At 34.1% G+C, this 23,075-nt stretch overlaps 1 protein-coding gene across 13 annotated transcripts in view; it reads right to left on the bottom strand.

Annotated features, from left to right (window-relative positions):
* The window catches only part of ZNF644 (zinc finger protein 644), a 101,162-nt gene that overhangs the window by 13,084 nt on the left and 65,003 nt on the right, over positions 1 to 23,075 (bottom strand). For 5 of the 13 annotated variants that reach the window (XM_032360621.1, XM_032360620.1, XM_032360624.1 and 2 more), the window contains 3 exons: positions 7,156 to 10,193; positions 6,371 to 6,976; positions 4,317 to 4,439 (listed from right to left, as the gene is read on the bottom strand). The exons of 4 other annotated variants lie outside the window; for them this stretch is intronic. In XM_032360621.1, the coding sequence (XP_032216512.1) occupies positions 4,317 to 4,439; positions 6,371 to 6,976; positions 7,156 to 10,193 (3,767 nt within the window). 4 more of the 13 variants (XM_032360626.1, XM_032360625.1, XM_032360628.1 and 1 more) reach the window with 2 other exon arrangements.

Raw genomic sequence — 23,075 nt, 5'->3', positions numbered from 1 at the left:
CATAGTGCAAACATGCATTTACCTTACTGATACATTTCCTTTCACAACAACCTACTCAGACTTCAATTATTTCCTTCTCTTTACCTGTTAGAATTCACTCTTACTTTGATCTCAAAATATTTTTCTTTTTTGGTTCTTTTTAATGGCATTGATAGAATATACTCTGCCTTAAATAATTTTAAATATTTTAGAAACTTTAATAACAAGGTGATCATATAATTTATTGTCCAATCCCAGACACTTATGAAAAGAGGTACTTTTCAATTACTTGGTTGGAACAACCCAGCTAACCCAGTGTGTACAGTCACTCTATTAATAACTTAGTAATGCTTTTAATACTGCCAGTATAAAAAGGATATCATTTAATTTAAATATTAAACAAAAAAGTCAATAGTAAAATTAAAAGTCTAAAAGCATTTAATATAAGCTACATAAAATTTCTGATTCTTAATGAAAATAATGTAATGTTCTTATTACATTGTAGAAAAAATTAACCAGAAAAAATTTACATGAGCAGTTAATCTAAAGAGAACAAAACCTGAAAAAGAATTTTACTAAGAGTGTAGTCTATCTTAACTGTAATAAATTCCTATTTAGAAGTATGCCTTGAATTTACAATAAAGTAAACCCTTTGGCACTGTTCTCTTTAGACAAGAAAATCCATTTTAAAAAAAGTTTAAAAAAATGCTTCATAAATGATTATCCACAATTGCACGGATTATTATATAAATTATTTGAACCTGCTCTATGGATTATAAATTGGATCAGTTCTGGGCAAAATGAAGTCTATTCTTTTTTGACAGTTTAACTCTGTCCCAAGTATGGCTACCCTTCCATGTCTTCAATTCTAAGCTTTCTTACTTTATTACTCATCATGTCCTTTTACTAAAATTATGAAGCATATTATATTTTAATTTATATTTGTGACCATATAAATTAATTGTGATGTTACACAGTTCTGGCATTTTAAGTATTTTCTAACTCATATTAAAAAAAAAAAAAAAAAAAGATTTCTTAGGGTTCCTGATACCTAGTTCTGTGTCCTTTCTACTTCATTTTTCTTTTGTCATCTCCTCTTTCTCAGCTCTCCACCAGAGGAAGAAGGGTCTACAGATGATAACCTTCAAGAGATACAAAACTTGTGTACAGAAAACTTTTTATCTGTGGCTGAATAAGTACATGTTTCTGGGATGGGGCCCACAGCTTTCATAATTCTCAAAGAGGTCAATGACCCAAAAAAGATTGAGAACTATCACATCAGAATTATGTGAGTCCTCAAGTAAATAGCTATTTGGGGAAGCAGAGGAGCATCCTTTTTGGTCTATCCAGGCTAGGTAGAATATTTACCTCCCTCAACAGACTGCTAGTTCCCATAGAAGAGGCGGCTTATGGATTTGTTCTATCCTAGATAACCATGCAGACCAGACCGAAGACTGCAGACTGCTAGCATTTACTCTAGGGATACCTAAGCTTTTACTTCAAGAGGAGGCCACATCCACATGAATGAAAACTACTTGAATTAAGTACCAGACATTCTTATGGAGGCTTTAGTCCTACATATTTTCTTACATTGTTTCAGCTTTATAATCTACTTGGATTAAGGTAAGGTTTTTTAAACACAATTTTGTATTTCTTTCATTAAAACATCATCAATATATTCTTGAAAAATAATGCTTGCTAGTTATATGAATTGATGAATCCCTTATAACAATCCAGTGGAACTCTCCAGAAACTAAAGGTTGGGACCACTGACTTAAACCATGAAACTGATACGGGGAAAGAAAATAGGCACGTGGAATTTATAAATATAAAATACAATGTTCCAACTTGGGAACTGGGAACATTTTCCCACTTGGAAAATGAAAAATGTCACTAAAGCTGATAAAAAAAACTTCTTAGTAGGCATAAGTAAGTAGCAAACACATATTCCATGTAGCTCTACTGGTCAAGAAGCTTTCAAAAATCAAGAGGAAAGTATCAGAATTTCTTAAAAAAAGGGGGGGGGGCGCATGCATTTTGAAGTTTTTCTTAAAAGTAGGTGTGCGCTGTGAAAAATACCATCTTAGACTTTCTTCAGGTTTTCATTTCCTTTCTCTTTGCCTTAGGACTGCCAAATGCACAATTTATATTTTCTAATACTTCTGACATTTTGTTTAATATTAAAGTTCTTTAAAAACTAGTATCCTCGGGGTGCCTGAGTGGCTCAGTGGGTTAAAGCCTCTACCTTTGGCTCAGGTCATGATCTCAGGGTCCTGGAGTTAAGTCCCGCATCGGGGGTGGGGGGGTGGGGGGGGGTGTCTCTGCTCAGCGAGAAGCCTGCTTCTCCCTCTCTCTCTGACTGCCTCTCTGCCTATTTGTGATCTCTGTTTGTCAAATAAATAAATAAAATCTTTTTAAAAAAGTAATATCCTCTTTTTTTCTTGATGCGCAAAGAAATATATCCCCATTCATCCTATATTACTTTTTTCCTTTAATAATGACATTTTTTAGATAATAAAGTATTTTTGAGAATGCACCCTTGGTCAGTGGAGGGTTATGCTCAGTTATTTATAAATAATTAATCCTACATTTTGAAAGATTTTCAGATGAGGTAAAGCCATTTTTTAATGGCATACAAAATCTGTACTGGAGAGATGTACCTCATTGAGTATTTGCAATCATCTGTCTGAATAGTCAGACTGAAACATTTCTCTCAAGTCCTCTAAAATCTACTCCAGGCCTGTTTCTTGGGTCCCTGTTCTTTCTAAGACTCTTATTTATTCAGTCTTCAGCAGAATGCTCCCCACCTTAAAGTGAACTTCATTTTAGGATTTCCAATCACTTATGTTCTATACGTGGCAGACAATAATGATTACAAACAGAGGTCTAGGGTAAGAAAGCCTTGATTTTTCAACTTTGCTATTAATAACTACATAAGTTTGGGTAACTTGCTTAAGTTCTCTAAGCCCCAGTGTCCTGTAAAATTATTGTACCCACATCTCATACGGTGGTTGTGAAGCTATATATTACAAATGAAAATTGCACAGCACAGTGCCTGACACATAGTAAATGTTCGATAAAAGTTAGTGATTATGATAACAATGATGAATTTCTGTTTCCACAGTCTTTTATTTTTACTGCCTCCCTGCTTCTAATGTCAGCAATCACCTTCCAAGGCTGATGAAGGTAGGTGTAATCTCACAAAAACTAAAATTTCATAGTAAGAGGTTATAATCCAGTAAAGTAAAACTCACTCTATCCTTTTTAATACAGTCAATGGTTATCCCTGGTCATTTGTATATCAAGTCAAAGGATAAAGCAAAGAAGCAGAAGAAAGAAAGACATTAGTATGAATACAAGTGTTTCTTTGGTAGCAAGAACATATTGGATATAAGCCATAGAAAGACATGAGGAAGAACGAAAAAGTTGGGAATACAACAACTAGAAGAAAGCAGAAGGCAGTGATCTCAAAGAGCAAGAGAAATAAAGAGATTGGAAGGAGAATTTTAGTCAAAAGGATTTATGTGGATATATTTAGGAAAGAGGGTATATTTTAAGACGTGAGCGAAATGGGATTTGCTAAAGCAGGGTAGCTTGAAAGGCTACAAATGAAAAGAGCAAGGCATTTTGTAGGGTAAGAAGCAGTATTACATGTGAGTAAGTTAATGAAATTCTTCACAGGCTAGCAATATGAAGAGGTTATCTGCAAGGTTGGGCTAACCAACCAAAAATAACACAGAAATGTGCATGTTAACATTTATGTGCTTGGCTGTATTTATTAATCCTAAACATCGTTTAGGAGCACTAAAAGAAAAATCTATTCAGTTGTCAACATGGGCCATTATTAAGGCTTGTCTCTTTAAAGACCTGATCTATAAACTAATGAAAATTCCTTAAGTTTTGCTTAGTTTTCTAATTAACCTACATATTTGAAATTTCACAATAATTTCCTTTCCTAATAAAGCATTTTCTCAAGCTAGAACTACAATCTATTTTACCAAAGAGAGGTGTCTTACTGGAATCCACTAACAAAAATAAATTTTAAAAATCAAAAATTGTATAATTTAAAAATCAATGGGAGTTCTGTAGACTCAAAAGTTTCACACCTCTGTTGGTTTTCTTTTCCCCTAAATCAAGTCGATAAGAGCCTAATGAAAAAGGATAACTTCCTTAAAACTATATCTAACAGTTTACAAGTTGCTGAAATTTAATGTATATTCAGTCTCAACTGTGCTTACCAAAGAAAGCTATAAATATCATCTGAACTAGCACCAGTCTGGTGAGAAAAAAAGTGTACTGTACCAAGCAGACTTGCTGTGTTATCTGTTCAAACATACCTGTACCAGTCAAAAGTCCAGCACTCTTCTTTCGTGCATAAGCGCGTAAGTGGTTGGACAGGCTAACAGCACTTGTAAACGTCGTATTGCAATGCACACATGTTCTAAGCTTCACAGGCATACCTATCATTCAAAAGAAAACTATAATCCAGTTCTCACTTCAAAAAGTGAAATTTTCTTAGCTAAAAGCGTGAAGAAAAGTACCACAGTAAGGATGGTTTTAAAAACGTTCATTGAATTAGCTTAACTTAAAATAAGGAGGGGGAATTAAGTTAACTATGATTAGTTTGTTGTTAGTATTTAGAGCCAACCCATGCTCTTTGGAAATGTGGAAGAGGAGTGCCATGAACCTCTGAGCTCCTCTGGATTTAACACCTATTATCACTTTCTTGCAGATTTCTGTGTTACGCAGATCATTTCCTAAACCTAAAATACAATCCTGTGATTTGAAGAGCACAGTTCAGTTGAGAAGTTTCAAAGCTTACAACATTACCAATAAAAAGAATTAAAAAGTCTAGTTGACAAAGTGGTAATTAAAGTGTTTTACCCACAAAGCCGTAAAAGGCTCAATACTAAATTAGGCTTTCTGATGAAGGCTGGGAGAAAAGGTGGTAAAACACACCATTGAGCAGCTGTTAGACACAACATTTTATTCAGGGCATTTTATGTTCATTACTCTGAATGCGCAATCAATAATGAAAGTTAATGATTTGAAGTTTTTTGCTAAAATCTTTGTGCTAAATAAATGATCAACAAGCTAACATCTTAGTCATCACAGGAAAGAAAACATGTTGAAACAATAAGAAACTCCTAACTTCAAAGACAATCCTCACTCCCCCAACACCTTTCAGTTGGTTTCTTCAACAGTAACTATGATAATCAGCCACAAATACACTTTCCATCTCTTAAGTGTACCACACCTTAGTCAACACAGCTAACACACCTTCCTTACATTTTCTCCTTCTCATAAAGGTTGAAGATTTGACTTTGAAAGACTCACTTCATACAAAAGAAAGAACCCTATTAACCACAAACCCATACAAGATAGTTTTGCAGACCAATTATAACACAAGGTAATCTTTCCTTAAATCAAAACTGCATACAAATATCTGGGCTATCCCAATGTCTGCCAGAGCAAGCAAATCAACATTACCATAATTATATTCATTATTAATCCATTGACCAGTTACTTTTACCTTAGACACATTCAACTCAGGGCTAAGTTATAAGACCATCTAAGTTCATTTTCAACATTTTTAACCTCCAAAAGAAACCTACAAAGACACTTAAAATTTTTCTAGTCTAAAAGTATAAGCCAGACTTAGCAAGAACACATACAATTTTCTATTTTACCTGCTACATCACTTGCTGGCACACACAAATTATTCTTTTGAAAAGGAAAAACTAATGGTGCACAAGCACTAACCTAAACCATCTGTTCTATTCCTTTAGACCACCACTGTAAAATCTAAAACCCCAAACAAATGCTTTCTACTCACAACAGTTCTCCAAAACCAAACTATCCCACAATATAATGAGGAATTGGAGAGGGAGACGTTTCTTCGGGTTAATCAGAACACACAACAGACACCAATCCATTCAGTTTAAAGAGTCTATTTTTTGATTGATTGTTTATTTGTTTGAGCAGAAGGAAAACCAACAGCTTTTACAACGCATTATCACCTTGGAGCACTGGCATATATAGGACAGGTACGCCATTTCAGTAACGCTACGCTTTTTGAACAACGTCGACCTCCCATCCATAGGACCATCCCCCAGCCATAGCAAATTTTATTTTTACAGATCAGCTTTTTATTTGTTTGTTTTTGTTCTCACCTTACATTCTGACCAAGAAATGAGGCACAGAGAATTCAGTGCTGATGAGCATCAACTGATGACTTATATAGAAATGACAGTATAACCAATCTCTGCTCTGCAAAAAAAGCAGCTTAAGTAAAAGGATTCTAAGAAAGTATTTTCTACAAATATTCCATACAAGTAAGCATAATAAATTGTGTTTAAATTCTATACGACAGTCATAGGCATCCTCTTACCTGAGTGCATAGTCAAATCCATCCTTTGTGGCTGATACATCAATGGACTGTCTTCACTTAATGGAAGAACACACTTCTGAACAAATCTCTTCCTTGCAGTTTGATTATGAATTTTTTGAGGAGAAATAGCAGAATTCCTTTCTTCTCCCATCCTTTTATTTTTAAGCAGTTCTATCAGTGTAAGAGACTGATTCTTTTTTCCACTGGGCAGTTCTGGTTTTGTTTCATCGTATTCATTTAAGAAACTCAGCCCTTCTTCTTCTGATGCAGACACTGATAAAGCTTCAGTCTTTAGGCCATTACGGTATGCTTCAAGAGGTATAACATTTTGAGATAGAAAGTCATCACTTGATGCAAATTTTTGAGCTACAAATGGTCTGGGAATAATACGACGACTGTTCAATGCTTTCAAGATCTTTTCGTATTTTTCTTCATTCTGCATCATCTCATTCAAAACACAGATTGGAGATTTGTGAGCATCCCATTTGGTCTTTCCAAGTCTTTTCAGATGGCCTCTAACATGATTCGATAATCCAATTTTAGTATCAAACCAACCACCACAGAGCTGACAAGTGTGTTCAGAAGTGGTTTCAGACTTCTCTATAGCTAAAAAAAATTTTTTAAGAGTAACATCAGAATCTTTTATAAAGTGATCATCGTAAAGCCAATTAATTCTGAAATACAAAATTAGATGATTCTAAAAAGACCAGATTTGAGCAAAACCTTCGAATCCTTTGAACTTGAATACACACATATTAACCCATATTATCCGCATGGAAACTTACCTTTTCTAACTCGCTTAACAGGTGTCCCTGTGCCAGTTCTTTTGAAATGTTGCATTTTGTCACTTGTGGCTATTTGTTCTGGTGATACAACATGTCGGGCTTCATAGCTTAGTCCAGCTCTGTGAAGATGTCCTCGGACATGATTTGACAATCCAACACCTGTTTCAAATGTTGCTGGGCAGTAAGGACATGATTTCTTCTCAAGAGACAAATCAGTCCAGTGAAAAACAGAACTATGCTTTGACAATGAAGTTTCCGCATTTTCTAAATGCTGCGGATCATGTATGTCATGCAAAAAGTTATTAGTTCCAGCATCTTCATAATATTCAAAATAAAAGCCATCATTTTGATCATAACTAAGGGTAGCATTTTCTCCAGGCTCTTGACCTTCCACCTTGCTTTTAAACAGCGGGAATAAGTTTACATGTTCTTGATTAATATCATTATAGGTTTCATCTTCTATAGCCTGTGTAGTGTAGTCACCTAGCTCAACATTATCCCAGGAACTTTCATCTTCTGTTTCATAGCTATCTTTCTTTTCAGCGGAATTAAGTTTTTGCAGAACAACAACAGTCATTTTATGTAAGAAATCTGGATAGCTATCCAAGTCTTCTCCTCCAACAGAACTTTCCTTCTTAGACTCCTTAACTACTCTCTTTACAGCTACACGCCTATGTTCTTTGAAGCTTTCCGGCCTTTTGGTGTCAGAATTTTGAGGGTCTGAAATGAAACTATTGTTGTGAGAATTACCTGATGATGAGAACAGATGTAAAGAATTTAATGAACTGGGCTCTTCTTTTTTGAAATGTAGAGGATATGATTCACCTGATTTTTTGATCATCCTGTAGTTTTCATATTTGTGTCTATATAAATAGTTGCTGTTTGCCTTGGCATTAGATTTTTCTTTTGCTGCTTGATGGAAATACTTCGGTTTTTGGTCAGTGCTGCTTTTAATCATAACAGTCTTGTGAGAATTGTTTTGATTGCACACGTTTACACCTGACTGGGCAATGCTTTTCCGAGCTTTTTGTATTCTGTGTGGTCTCTTATGGAATTTGGAAAAATTACTTGATTGTGAGGATGATCCAAATGTTCGCTTTACATCTTGTTTTAAAGCAGAGTTCTTTGGAAATGTGGTTGACTGCTGTTTAATTAATGGTTTAGTGCTATCAATATCGATAGGTTCTTCGAGAATGTCACTTTTTCTTTTATCAAGTCCAAGAGGACTACCAAATGAATCAATGCATGATGATGAATGCAAGTACTCCATGTGTTTTTTTAAAATACTTCTGGCTGAAGTAGTAAAAGGACACATCTTACATATGTAGGTGGCTGATTTTTTGGATGATCCTATAATAGAATCTTTCATGAAAGTCTTTTTTTGCGTTTTTCTCTGGGCTACATCAGAACTGACGATAGGGCATTTTACCACTGCTCCATGGGCAATGCCTCGATGGCATTCTAATTCATTTTCTGTCACTGCCATGAAGTTACACTCTTCACAACAGTAGTACCTTTTATCTTTTTCATGGGTTTTAGCATGCTGCACAAATGTCTTAGGGCAATTGGTACCAAACACACACTGTGGGCACTGTAATCGTGCACTTCTTCCTTCATCCTGAAGTTCTTTCAATTCACGAATTTCCTCCATCAACTTCTGTCTTCTTTCTTGGTGAATAATCATATGCTTTAGAAGTGAGTTACGATCTCGAAATGTCCGTCCACATTCTCTACAAGCATATGGCCTTGGGACATTAAGATGGCGAAAGTGGCTATTCCCATCTAAATGATACATCATATGCCTGTGGAGGTGCTTTTTCTCCCTAAAATTCACATTGCACTTTGTACAGGGGTAGAACGATGGCTCTTCAGTGCTGAAAGTAGCAGGTGACTCGGAATCACTTTCTTCACATTTCTTTTTTAAGGTATTTGAAAGAAAAGTGCTACTATGAACAGGTGAACTGTCTTCTCCACACTTATCTGGGTTATAAATTAGATGCTGAAAAGCATCCACAGATTCCAAGTCTTCATCAGTTGATTCAGGCTTCACTTTTGATAATGCATATTTCTGTGAGTCTATTGCTTGTAGTTCTTCATTCTGTTCCAGAAAGTCTACCTCTAGCATTTTTGACTTATTGGGTATACAATTAGAATCACTAAAGCAATCCTCAGTGTAACGAGTAATCTTGCTTACATCCATTTTTCGCTTTCTCTTTTTCTCTAGACCTACTTTAGAGTGAACTGGAGCTTTATCCACTGTGTCTTCATTAGTCATAAGAAACTGAATGAACTCTTTTTGGGGATCCCAGTTTGTGTCATTTTCTGACCTAAATTCATCTGTACCTGAGGAAATTCCTGTCAATGTATCAACACAATCATCTTTTACCAATAAATCATCACTATCCTCACCCACCTCTACTTGACTTATTAAAGTGCTCTCTGACTTTATACTACTCCCTACTGAATTCTGAATGTCACAACCAACGGAAGCAGAGGTAGGTAGTTTTTTAATGGAATGGGTTGGATTTTTAGCATGTGCTACATCTGATAACAAAAATAAAACTTGGTGTTGATTTGCTTTCTGTGGTGTAGATAGTTGAAGATCAGGTGCCACCTTCAAAGTTGAACAAGATTCTGTTGTTGGCTGATCCACAGGTTGTCCAGTGGTTAATGAAATGCTGCCTTTATTCATATTGGAAGTCTTAGCTAAGGAGGAGTGTAAAACTGGTCCATTAACAGCAGCTCCTTTAGGCAAGATAAAATTTTCACTAGAAACAGTAGGAGCACCAGCATGTATAAACAGAGTAGACTGGCCTCCACTTAAGGCTTTTTCAGATTTGTCCTTTGACAGTTCTTCAGGCAGAGTGAGCGTATTATTTATCTGAAATGATGTTTGACAATCTTTTGGTTTATGAACTCCACTTTCTTTGTCTGAGATAAAACTGTTGTTATCTAGGAGTTCTTCTTTAGCACCAGTAATATCGGTGTTTATCTTCACATCATCCATATTGTTGGCAAGCCCATTTAACACATTTAGTCTAGAAAATGGAAGAAAAAAAATTTAGATTTGCATGAAAGAAAAAATTCTATTAGAATGTATGGAGAGTTCAAAGCACATATTTTTATTAGTGTAACTCTACTGCTTATAACAAGATCCTAATAATTTTCTAAGAATGAAGAAACACTTAAAAAAATGTGAAAGACTTTAAAAGTATCTCAAAGGTTAATTTTTTTCTTATGCTAAGCAACAACAACCCTATATTGCATATCTACAAAATGTCTAGGGAACAGCAACATTAGAATTGGCCAAATTATACTGGAATTGCCTGTCTCCTTGGAAGAATGTAAGCTCTTCAAGGGCAGGTACTGTACACAGTCACTCTCATATCTCTAAAATGTAGCGCAGTGCTCGGCACAGGTGCTTAGGCAGTATTTGGTAAATAAAGTACTACCATGTTGAATGAATAAAAAAGACAACTGCAAAATCAAAGCCAAAGTATGCAAGAGGAAAAACAGTTTTCTTCCAATGAATGAATGTAGACACCCCATTCAAATAACGCAAATTCCATCATAGTTCTGACTTCTTGACCCAGCAATGACAGCAAAGCCTTCAAAATGTTCAATAATCCTCAAGTACAATTTAAAGAACCTGCTGTTTGGCAACCCTAGGTATGAACTATCTGAAGTGCTGGCTAAAACTCTGTACATCTTTTCCTTTTGTACAGGTGGCAAGTACAGTTTATTCATTCTCCAAGTATTTACTGAGCCCTTACCACATGCCAGGCACTGCTTTATTATTGGGAATACCAACAGTAAACAAGACAGACGAGGTTCCTGCTCTCTGATAAAGAATAGACTCCCATTTTTCCCCTCACAGCATTTTTAATTTGTATAATAAATAACACTATTTTAAGACAGGAGGAACTTAATTGATATTTAGAAATTAAAATATTTTCAATACAGTTCATTATTTCTAGTATCTTTCATGGTACTAAATACATGCTCTGTAAAACATTAAGTCTAGTTAAAGAATAAAAGAATTATTTATAATTACTTTCTTATTTCACAATTTAGAATAAGCTCTTCTAAGTATGAGCTTACTCTTTCCACAAGATGTGTTCTTCAATACAACAACTATTACAAACAAATACAACAAATATCTGTCTTTGGCATTATTATTTACACCAACAATTTTTCTGCCCCTCCTAGGCCTCAGAATTCTGTTTTGAGATTGGCAAACTTCCATAGTAATAAAAATAGACGTCCAATAAGATCATATTCAATGATATCACCCCAAAATGGTGCTAATGCAGCACCCAGCAGGAGTCTCTACATCACATACACAGAAGTTAAAAATGGGCAGCACATAAACATGTGTTAGGGAAGAGTGTGCAAATGTCAATGAAAAGAAAAGCAAACCTTAATGCTATAACTATTACCCATTCCTGACATTTCTCATGAAATTACATAGAAAAAGTAAAATGTTCAAATAGGAATGATCTCACAAATCTGAAGTGGACAACAGAATTTTTTAAAAACTAGCCGGCAAGACACTTACTTTGTATTCCTATTTATTATCATCACAGAGGTAGACAAATATATGCTCAGTCAATTTGAAAGCCTATATTAGTATTTCTCAACAGGAAGCAATGCTGCTAACGAAGTGGTAAATTCAGTGTTAATGAGTGGCTTCACTGTTACCACCTCAGAGGTAAAACCTTCTATGTTCCATGTTCCACCCATCTGTTCTGGTGTTAGAGGTTCAGAGATGGAACAGACGCTTCCCATTTAAAGCAACTTCATTGGTACCCCCTGAACAGCAGGGTGACAAACTATGAGAATATCATGTCTGCTTGGAGACTGCATTCTCATTACCAGAATGGCTTTATAGGAGCCATCCAAAAGTTCACATTCTAAAGATACCAAACTGGTTTGCTCAGAAACATAGTAAGAATATATGTATATGACATCTTCTGTCTATAAAATACATCTAGCAGATGGAAAAACAAAAGATCAAATTAAATATTGTTAAAATATAAAATGAAGTCTTTAACAAAGTTCTCCTTCACACCTAAAGAAATGTACCTTATCTGTCCCCAAATTAATGATTACCTCTACTCAAAAATATTCTTTTCAGAATATTTATTAGCACATTAATATTAAAAATGTATCCCATCAGTTAAAAAGTATGCTATAAGAAATGGCTCCTAGCTAGTATCTTAGCAACAATAAAAATTTTTTCCTAGTTTAATTTTCAGAATATATCTTAACTAAAAAATGTTAAAAACACGTTTTTTCTTAAGCGTATTCAAAACTTATAGCTGTTGCATTGAGATATAATGCAGAACACTGAACCATCAAAATACTTTGCAGTGAATAATGGATCTAGAACTTTGACATCAAAAATTATTTCCCTACATTCATGGATGGTTATGTAGCACATAAGCAAGAAAGCATTTAACCTACAAGTTAATTTCAGACTTACAAATACTTTTTCCAACAATCTTTATGTAGTTAAACATATGTAACAGAGCCATCAACACCAGTTTATGTTAACAGAACTAAGTGGGGGACATATGTGAGGGTAGACATTATTAAGTTCAAAAAAGGGAAACTAATAAATTAAAATAATCAAACCAATGTTATATTGCTTCGACTCCTTAAATTTCAGTGACTCTGCTATATCAATTAGGTTATTTTAATAAAATGCTTAGATACTTTTACTTTATCCTCCTCCATGTAATCATAGAATTTTTCTTTTAAATGAATTTTAAAATATTCCTTAAAAAATTCACACACTTTATAAAAAGCTGTAAATGGAACTTTAAATCTACATAAAACATATTTCAGTTTCTTGAAAATCATAATGAGTTCTACAGCTATAACTGCCTGTAGTTATATACTATGAGCATTAAAAAAAAAAAAAAGAGTACAAAGGTCAGATCTGTCTTCAAGATGACAGATCATCACTTTTATGCCTCAAGCTAGACTTATTGTCTTAGAAATTTCAAACATCAGTATTTTTGCAAACTATCAGCACTTGCTATAACACCCTCACTACACTACATCTTGAGGTTACTATAGAAGAAATGAGGTGATAATTGCATATTAACATAATTATTCTGTAATCCCTCTGAGCAAGCTTCCTAGGTCACTCAGTAATTCAGATTAGATACAACCTTCCTGTCATCAAATCTATGCTGTCCACTTTCTGTTCATGAATAATTTTTTATAGAAAATTAACTTAATTTCATTCTTTTATGTACATTATTAATTGTATTTATTGCTAGTAGGTTAATATTTTGTGGGCACTTATTACATAATATCAACCTTTGTCATGTAGTATAATTTCACACAAAAATATAATACAATTTGCCCTCATTCCACATTAGCTCATTAATAGCTATATTACAAACCTATAAATAAATTATAATGTTGCCTACTAGCTGAGTTACAGTTAAGATCTGTCAGATTTTCACAAACCCCATGTTCATTTAAATTATCCTTGAGAACACATGACAACTTCAGTTAGTCATATATAAGATTGGGTCAAGAAGAGAAAAACATTCACAACTGTCATTCTAATTGCAAAACAAATCTTAATTAACTGAAATACTATATGTATAATTACTGTGATATTTAAGTCTATATATATGTACACAGTGTACAAATATATAAATGCAAGCCTCACCTAGTATATAATTCAAGTGAAGACAGAGTATACTATTTAACCATATCATCTAGGCAGTATCCTACTCCGGATATCATTGAGAGAAAATACTAAAAAAATACAGAAATTCATAAGAGTATCCAGCATGCCACATGATGAAATAAAGAGAAAACTTGGTATGCTTAGCCTAGCAATTAGCCAATACAATTAACAATCTTCAAATGTTCAAAGGTGTGGCATATAAAAGATATGATCGATGTGTCTGAATCACAAAGATGGATTTCATCTCAAGATTAAATAAACTAAAAACAGGAAACAGTTAACCTATTACAAAGGGTTGTCTTACACAATAGTGAAGTGAATGGCTCAGCAGTTTAGATTACTGCCAGGAACACTGTAGAAGGTAATATGGCACTGGCGATTGGATAAGATGATTTCTAACATCCTCTCTGATATGTACTATATATGTTAAATTTTTGGTTATTACATTATTAACACATAACATTACTTGAAATAATGAGCTAAAAATGAAGTGAAAATTATACTATAGGACTTTAAAAAGATCCTCTAAATTCATAATTACTTGAAATAATCCCTTAGTTAAATTATAATATGTTGATAAGCTGATTCTTGAACAATGATATGGTGCTAAACGACTAACAGATCGAGGCCACAGAACTATCTGCAATCATGAAAACTACATAAAGGGGTTTTTCCTATTGGTAATATAAAAAAAAAAAGTCAATGAGCTCAAATAAATAGAAAATACATAAATAATGAACAGGAAAAATAAAGCAAGAATACATTGGGTACACATAATGCTTTCTTCCCAGGCAGCATGCAATACTACCATTACAAACCAATGATCTTTATGTAATTTTACCACCTACCATCAAATTACAATGAACTTGTTGAGTAGTTTCATTCCTAATGCCATGAATTATCTTCATTATTTAGTAGGAAAATGTTAAAAATAGTAAGGTACTAAATCATAAACACCTAATTAACACAAAGTTATCCTTACTGCTAAGTATACTAAATACTTAACATAATCTGACACCTCAAGAAGCAGGTAACTACAAGAAGGACAAAAGGTGGTGGGGAACTGCAAAGGCCTAACTTTAGCAACCTGACAAAATTATACAATAATGTGAAGTAAGAGTATTCAAAAAAACAAATGGATAGTCACTAAATGAAGAGCTTTGTATTTTTAAGAGGTAAGGCAATAAATTACAGTTGCAACCAAAGGAGAATGCTATATCATATTCAGCATGGAATGAGAGCTTATTGCATTGTTTATGCTTTCATACAGTCAGAACAAGATAACTGATCACTGGGACACCTGGATGGCTCAGTCAGTTAAGCACCCAACTTCAGTTCAGGTCACGATCTCAGGGTCCTGGAATCAAGCCTCATGTAGGCTCCCCAACTCAGCAGGGGGTCTGCTTCTCCCTCTGTGCTCCCCCTCACTCCTGCTTATGCTCTCTCCCTCTCTCTCTCTCAAATAAATAAAAAAACTTGGAGAAAAATGTTAAGTGATAATCAGAGCTTTGTTAGGGTAAATAATGTACATATGCACTACTTCAACAATAACAATTCATGCAATTTTTTAAAAAATAAAATGAGCGATAACCTCTTTATATATTTTTCAAACACAGCAAATATTTGAAAAGAATTATATAATTAACATAAATCATAAATGTGTCACTCCAAAGGTAGTGTCAATGCTACCCTCCACCAACAGATTATTAACTACGATTCTTATTTTACCTTGGGTCTTCTAGTGTCATTTGATCAGTTTGCTCTTTTTGCTTAGAGTTTTGAGATATTTTATAAACATAAACCCATTGTGTCCAATAAATGCAAAAGAAGTGTAAGTGTTAAAAGTCCTTGGAAGACCAAACATAATTAAAGTGAAAATAGAGATAATAGTAACACCTAAAGTGGTGATATAAATATTATATATGCATATGGAATGAACTGCTTGAAAGCTGAAATAATTGTGAAGGACAAAGAGATTTCATCATTGAGAAATTACTGTGCCTACACATCTGACAATAATTGGCAAGAGATAAGGAAATATGACAAAAGAAGTTCTTAAGAACAAAATCAGCATCAATGTTAGATGTCTGTTTGCCAATGGTTTTCAGGAAAGACTAGGAATTTGCTCAAGAACTTAAAAATAATAATGTTCAAAGTGTTGCAGATGAAACTTCTGCCCCAACCTTGTATGATTTCACAGGACAATGGTCCATTAGAATATGCACATCAAAGTTAGTGACTTACTGCAAACTCAAACAATTGGGCTTTGAAGAAATTGCCCACAAAAGTAGAAGAGATAATCTGGCATCAAAAGACTGCCTGAAACATAACAGATGTCTCCTAATACTCAATAATTTTGCTCTTTCAAATTCAAAACCTCACATATTCAACTGTTTGTACATTTTTGAAAAACTTTTGTAGATTTTACAGTTAAACTCTTATTACTAAAGTTCCATTGATTCATATAGTAATCACATATTAGTCATATTTATAAAGTACAAAGCTATTTATGGTCAGAGAAGTAAACTTGAACATTATGAGGTCGAGAGAATAAATTCTGTAACTGAATTATAATTTAATTTTATTGAAAGGGACTAAGATTGTAAAAAGAAAACTTCTGCAATTCTGTAATAATCTGTAATGACTATTTAGCCTTTTACCTGTATTATGTACATTTAAACTCCAGTAGGTAAATTCAAACTTATATATAGATGGGAAAGTCTGACACTCTAAGAACTAGAAAAATGAAACACTACCAGAAGTTTTACTTTCTATAAAGTATTTTCATTAAATCTGAACTCTTACTGATACCATTTACTCAACTTACCTTTTCTTCTTTCTCTAAAATCAGCCCCCCAAATACAATTATCTTCTAAGAAAAATATTCCAAAGTAATCAATATTCTACAATAATCTTCACTTAGGATGGTAAAAATTCAAATACAAGAAATCTGCTTTCCTTAAAACAAAATATGCAGAAAAATGTACCTCTCTTGCACCAATGTCTTAAAAAAACAAAAAGAACATATTTTGGTGATGGCAAATCACAAACTGGCCATGACATTTTTCTGATTTAACAAGTTTTCCTTACTACATGTTCAATTCTGGAGTTTCATGTATAAAACCAAAGACATTTATTTATTGTGAATATAAATAATAACAAAATTTCTCCAAAATGTTAAAGAAAATATTATCTAATATATAGAAAATGCAATTACTTATTACTAATAATCAAACGTAAATGGCTCTATTCAAACAAGTGTGATTTTAAAAGAATTTCCTTTGGGGCACCTGGGTGGCTCAGTGGGTGGGTTAAGCCGCTGCCTTCGGCTCAGGTCATGATCTCAGGGTCCTGGGATCGGGTCCCGCATCGGGCTCTCTGCTCAGCAGGGAGTCTGCTTCCTCCTCTCTCTCTCTCTGCCTGCCTCTCTGCCTACTTGTGATCTCTCTCTGTCAAATAAATAAATAAAATCTTTAAAAAAAAAAAAAAAAAGAATTTCCTTTTACTTTACTCCTATGAAGAGAGAAAGATGGCAGGTCAAAAGTAGCAGTTGTTGAACCAGAAGAATCTTACAGAACCCATGATTTCCAATTTATTCAATATTCATAATGCCAAAATGTTATGAATAGTATATTATTGTTTTATAAAAGGTGACTAAAGCATAATTGAGATTAGGGGTGCCTGGGTGGCTCAATGGGTTAAGCCTCTGTCTTTGGCTCAGATCATGGTCTCAGGGTCCTGGGATTGAGCCCCACATCAGGCTCTCTGCTCAGCAGGGAGCCCGCTTCCCACCCCCCGCCGCCTGCCTACTTGTGATTGCTCTCTGTCAAAAAAAAAAAAAAAAAAAAAAAAAATTGAGATTATTTCAGGGAAAATTTTAATTATTAAGATTAATCAAATGTTATTGCTGTCAATTTTTTTTCTTACTGTATTGCTATCTATCTAATTAAGGAAGACTATATATAGGACACTTATGTATAGTGTATAGTATAATACACATAGTATAAAAAACTACTTATCAGTAAAAGGCAATAAATTATGTCCCCAGAGAGTAATATGGATTATACTTTTTCTGGTTCAGAGGAAATAGAAGGTTCTACAAAATACCATGGATAAGAAAAGCCTCAGAAAAATGAGAGTGTTAACTAAATTTTATAGTGTACTGAGCCAGGAGAATCACTCTTTGGTGTCAGACATGCCGGAGTTTGAAAAATGGCTCCACAACTTCCACCTTGCGGCAAAGTTACTTCCATGTTTCTTAAAGTTCAGTTGTTTCATCAATAAAGTACATATGAAACCTACTAAGAGGACTGTGAGGATTAAATAAGACAATATAAAACATGCAGCAACAGGCCTGATATTTAGTAATTACTCACTAATATAGGGAGGTTAATTCCCTATAACCCTACCATAAACTTGTTTCATTTATGGAATGATGACAGTAAATTTGTACATTACTCCTACTGATGAAGGAGGCCCTTACAAGCAGAAATTTATTCTGGGAAGAGATACCTGGTACCTTAAAACCACTGCTAAGATAAATGGGCAGAAGCTAAACCATCAGAAGAAACACATCTTAGGACTTGCTGGGGCTGTAAGAATAACACTCTTGTGGGGATAAAGCAGGGCTTCAGTAATTCAATAAGCAATAAAGAGGGGAATTACAGTGCTTGACCAGTGCTCCAAGGAAAAAGGACATGAAGTGGCCACTCAAGATTTAAGAGTTTGATTCCTTAGGGTCCATTAGGACATGACTTTAATTTTTGTCTCTCATAAAATGTCAACAAAATGAAAGCAGATGAACTAGAACAGAGAGACATACCAAGGTGGTTAAAACCATAAACTAGAAGAGTCACAGATGAGGACTGCTGGAAAGGATGGAGAGGGCGATCCCAAATAAAACAAACAAAAACAGGGGCACCTGGGTTGCTCAGTGGGTTAACCTTCTGTCTTCAGCTCTGGTCACGAACTCAGGGTCCTGAGATTGAGCCCCACATTGGGCTCTCTGCTCAGTGGGGAGTCTGCTTCTCCCTCTCTTTCTGTCTGCCACTCTGCTACTTGTGACCTCTCTCTCTGTCAAATAAATAAATACAATCTAAAAAAATTAAAAACAGATTTTATACCAAAAAATACGAATCAGAAAACCAACAGATTTTTCACTGTCAAGAGTTAAGTATTATGTCAAGGGTACAATAACATCAGAGTTTGGGGTTAAAATTATTTTGAGTATAGAGTTTTATACAGAGCACATAATATTCAAGTGTAATAGCACAGGGTCTCTAAGTTCACCACTCACCTACCATCTCACAAGTTTTTCCAAAAGGCTGAATGTGAGGGAGAGGTGTGTCTTGAAAATGGCTAAAATTATTATGTTAAGTGTATGAAATAATGTATAAACTTAAGAGTTCATCAGAATTACAAGGTTAATCACTAGAAGAACAAAAAGTAAATATACTTAAGATCCTCAAATTCTATAAACTATTGTGTTTTAAGAAGTATAATATGCTCTGAGCAAGAGGGTGCCAAAGAACTTTGAAATAAAAAATGACTACACAGCAACAACAATAACAACAAAAGAACTCTCAGTGGGTGGCTGAAAAGCAGAGTGAATATGGCTGATGAAATGGGGTATTCTTTAAAAACTTCTTAAAAAAGGGAGTAAAAAAAACCCATGAAATTCAGATTCCCAGATTATACCAAGTAGGAATTATAGGAAAAAGCAAAATAAAACAAAGCCCAGGGGACTAAAGAAGAGGACACAATAGAAAATATTTCAGAGCTCAAAAAATACAGAAGTCTTTAGATTAACAGGGCCCAAACAGTGCTCAGTGGATGAAGGAAAAAAAATACACTTCTTGACAAGTCCTGGGAAAATTTCAGAACTTTAAGAATAAAAGGTAGAATTCTACTCACTTCCAGAAAACAAGATAAAAACAGAAACTAGACTACCTAAAAAACAATAACACATAATTCTTCATTAGCAGTGTCATCAGATTTTAGGTATTGAATCTCACATTGGGCTCCCTGCTCTGGGAAGCCTGTTTTTCCCTCTCCCACTGTGTATCTCTCTGTCAAAGGAGTACAGTCTTATAAATAAATAACCAACATTTAAACATAAGTAAGTAAATAAATAAATAAAATCTGTCTGAATAAATTATCTCATCTATGTTTTCCACTCTCTCCTACTTCAGTTACCAATGTGGTAATAGTCTAGTGTATCCTTCTATTCCTTTTTCTTATTCATACAAACATATGACATGTTTGTTTTCTGATTTTCTTTATAGAAGTGGGATTATATAATACACATGCTACCATAAATAACCCTTCATAGATAGCCTTATAGTAGTGTTTTTATTTCAGTGATATAGATTTTTCAAAGTCCCATGTGTATTTTTGTTTATTATACATTTCCAAATCATTCCCCAAATTTCTATCAATATGTCAATCTACCTCCAATGTGTAAGAATGCCTGTTTTTCCCACAGTCTTAAAATTTTTTGCCAGCATCATGGTGAAAGATGTGAAAATACTTTTCAACCCAGAATTCAATAACTAGCTAAAGTACCACTCAAGCATAACAACAGAATATAGACATTTTGGACAAGCAAGGATTCCAAAAGTTTATCATCCACTCATAGAGTAATTATCCAGCACAGAAACAAGAATACATAAAAAGAAAGACACAAGAATCAATAAACAGGGGTGCCTGGGTGGCTCAGTTAGTTAAGCATCTGCCTTGGGCTCAGGTCATGACCCCAGGGTCCTGGGATCAAACCCCACAAGTTCCCAGCTCTATAAAGAGCCTGCTTCTCCCCCTGCTTGTGCTTTCTCTCTCTGTCAAATAAATAAAATCTTTTAAAAAAGCCAATAAACATTAGTAAGCAATTAAACCACTTAAAAAGGCAACTAAATGTAGTAACTATTAATAATTGTTCAAAAGGATTACTATGAAAAGAGAGTTATATTGTATATAATAATACAGAAACTAAGAAGCCCAAAAGATTTCACCATGGAAGGTTAGACTAGTGGACACTGATTCAAAGAAAATCTTTTTAAAAATGTATTAAAATGCTAAGGGTGCCCAAATATGATAGTGAAATAAGATATATAAATCTCAAATCTGTAGAATTAAAAAGTAAAGAAAATTTGATTGATTAAATTAAAATAAAAAGTAACAACAGAAGACATCAAAGAGAAAAGAAAAAGCAGATTAAGTCCAAACACAGTCTTCTCAATAAATATTAAAAGTTTATAAATTAAGAAAAAAGCATTCATACTTATTTTATTTTGATATATGCTATATGCTGTTTATAAAGGAAAAGGAAATGCTGAGGATAATAGATGATAAAAAGATTAAGCAAACGTTAATAATAACCATTTACTATCAGAACAATGTAATAGAACTTAAAACAAAAAGCACTACAGTTGCTAAAGATGAATATTATATATAATAAGATACAATTCACCAAGAAGATATAGTATTCATGAGCTCCTCTGCACACAACAAAATGGCTATATAATAATACATAATACATAATAATACATAAATAATAAACATCTACAAGTGTTAAGCAAAACTGACAGTCACAGAGGGAGGCTTTAAAATTTCTCCCCAAAAGTCAACAGATCAAACACAATATTCCAGTTTTATCTAACTCCTCCTTCAAGATCACCCTTCTAGCACTTGAAAAAGGTTCCCAAAGAATCTGCAACCTTCCCTGTATCTGTTAGTTATAACCTTGGAGCAATCTTCTTCATTCATTTATTCACAATTCATACCAAAACTATCAAGAAATCTTATTGCCACCATCTTTAAATTATATCCAGAATCCAATCACTTCTCACTACTGCTACATCCAGATCCACTATTATCTCTCCCCTGTACTATTTCAATAGCTTCTTAAATTGGTCTTAGTGCATTTACCTTTACAAACGTACTGTTTATTCTTAATACCACAACCACAGGAATCGTTTTAAAACCTAAGATAGGTAATGTTCCTCAAAAATCCTTCAACAGCTCTTGATCTTATCCTCTTAGAGAAAAAAACCCAACATCTTTATAATAACCTGTAATGCCCTACGAAGAACTTATCTAGCAATATTTTGATCTCACTTTACTCCTCCCCTCAACTCACTTACCCAGTTCAAGTCACAGTGGCTTTCTTACTAGTCCTTGAACACATTCTCTCCCATATTAAGGTCTTAGTATTATTGATTATTCTCCAGCTAGAATGCTCTTGCTCCCAGATACTCATGGCAAATTCCCTCATTTAATTCAAGCCTTTGATCAAACATTTTCTTTTGAATAATGCCTACCTGGACCGTTTTATTAAAATTATAACCCAAACTCCCTTACCTTCTCTTGTCTGTGGGCAATCTCAAATAAACCTACACTGGCTTAAACCCCCCCCTTTTTTTAACCTCAAAACGCATATCACTTTCTAATATACTGTATAATATTTATTATGGTTATTGTCTGTGTATTCTTCCTACAGAACTAAGGACATAGATCTTTCTATTTGTTAATGGAATCTCTCAAAGGTCTAGAAGAATGCCACCATTCAGAACCTTGGTATTGTGCATTGCTTTGATAATGCTCTATGTAAAAACCTCTGGGTACTAAGTAAAAGCAGGTTTGGGAAATAGATATTTCCTTGCCACGGCAGCAAAGCAAACAATATGGAAAGGCTATATAGTCTTAATTCACTGGAAAACTCAAGGCAAACGTCCAGTGCCTTGTCCCTTCCCCTTTGCCTTCTATCCCACCATACCCACTTTCTCTTTTTTCATACCCCCCACAATCCATTTCCCAGTTTTAGAATTAAAATTCAGAAATGAAAAGGCTGTCAACAGAAAGTATGATACCTGAATTTAAAAAGTAAAGCCACATTTTTACTGACAAAGGGTTACTTTGATGTAGCTCGGAAGACTGGCTGAATGAATTAAATCTACAGTGCAAAGACTGAAGAAATTAGATTTATAGCACCTACATGATACATAAACACTGATAATTATTTTCACTCATGACAAAAAATCCAAATGCCAACTTAAAGACACCAGTTTTTCAAAATTCTATTAGGAAATAATAAGGAAAAAAGTGTAAAAACTATGATCAAATATATAGATAGCACTATACAACAAGAAACCAACATTCTTATTTTAAACATAAATACGTTTTCTTACTTCAAAACCTAAGTAGAACATTTATA

This window comes from Mustela erminea, chromosome 10 (assembly GCF_009829155.1).
Source record: "Mustela erminea isolate mMusErm1 chromosome 10, mMusErm1.Pri, whole genome shotgun sequence".
Taxonomy (NCBI): domain Eukaryota; kingdom Metazoa; phylum Chordata; class Mammalia; order Carnivora; family Mustelidae; genus Mustela; species Mustela erminea.
The sequence above is the reverse complement of the archived record's forward strand: the minus strand, read 5'-3'. Positions and strand labels throughout refer to the sequence as shown.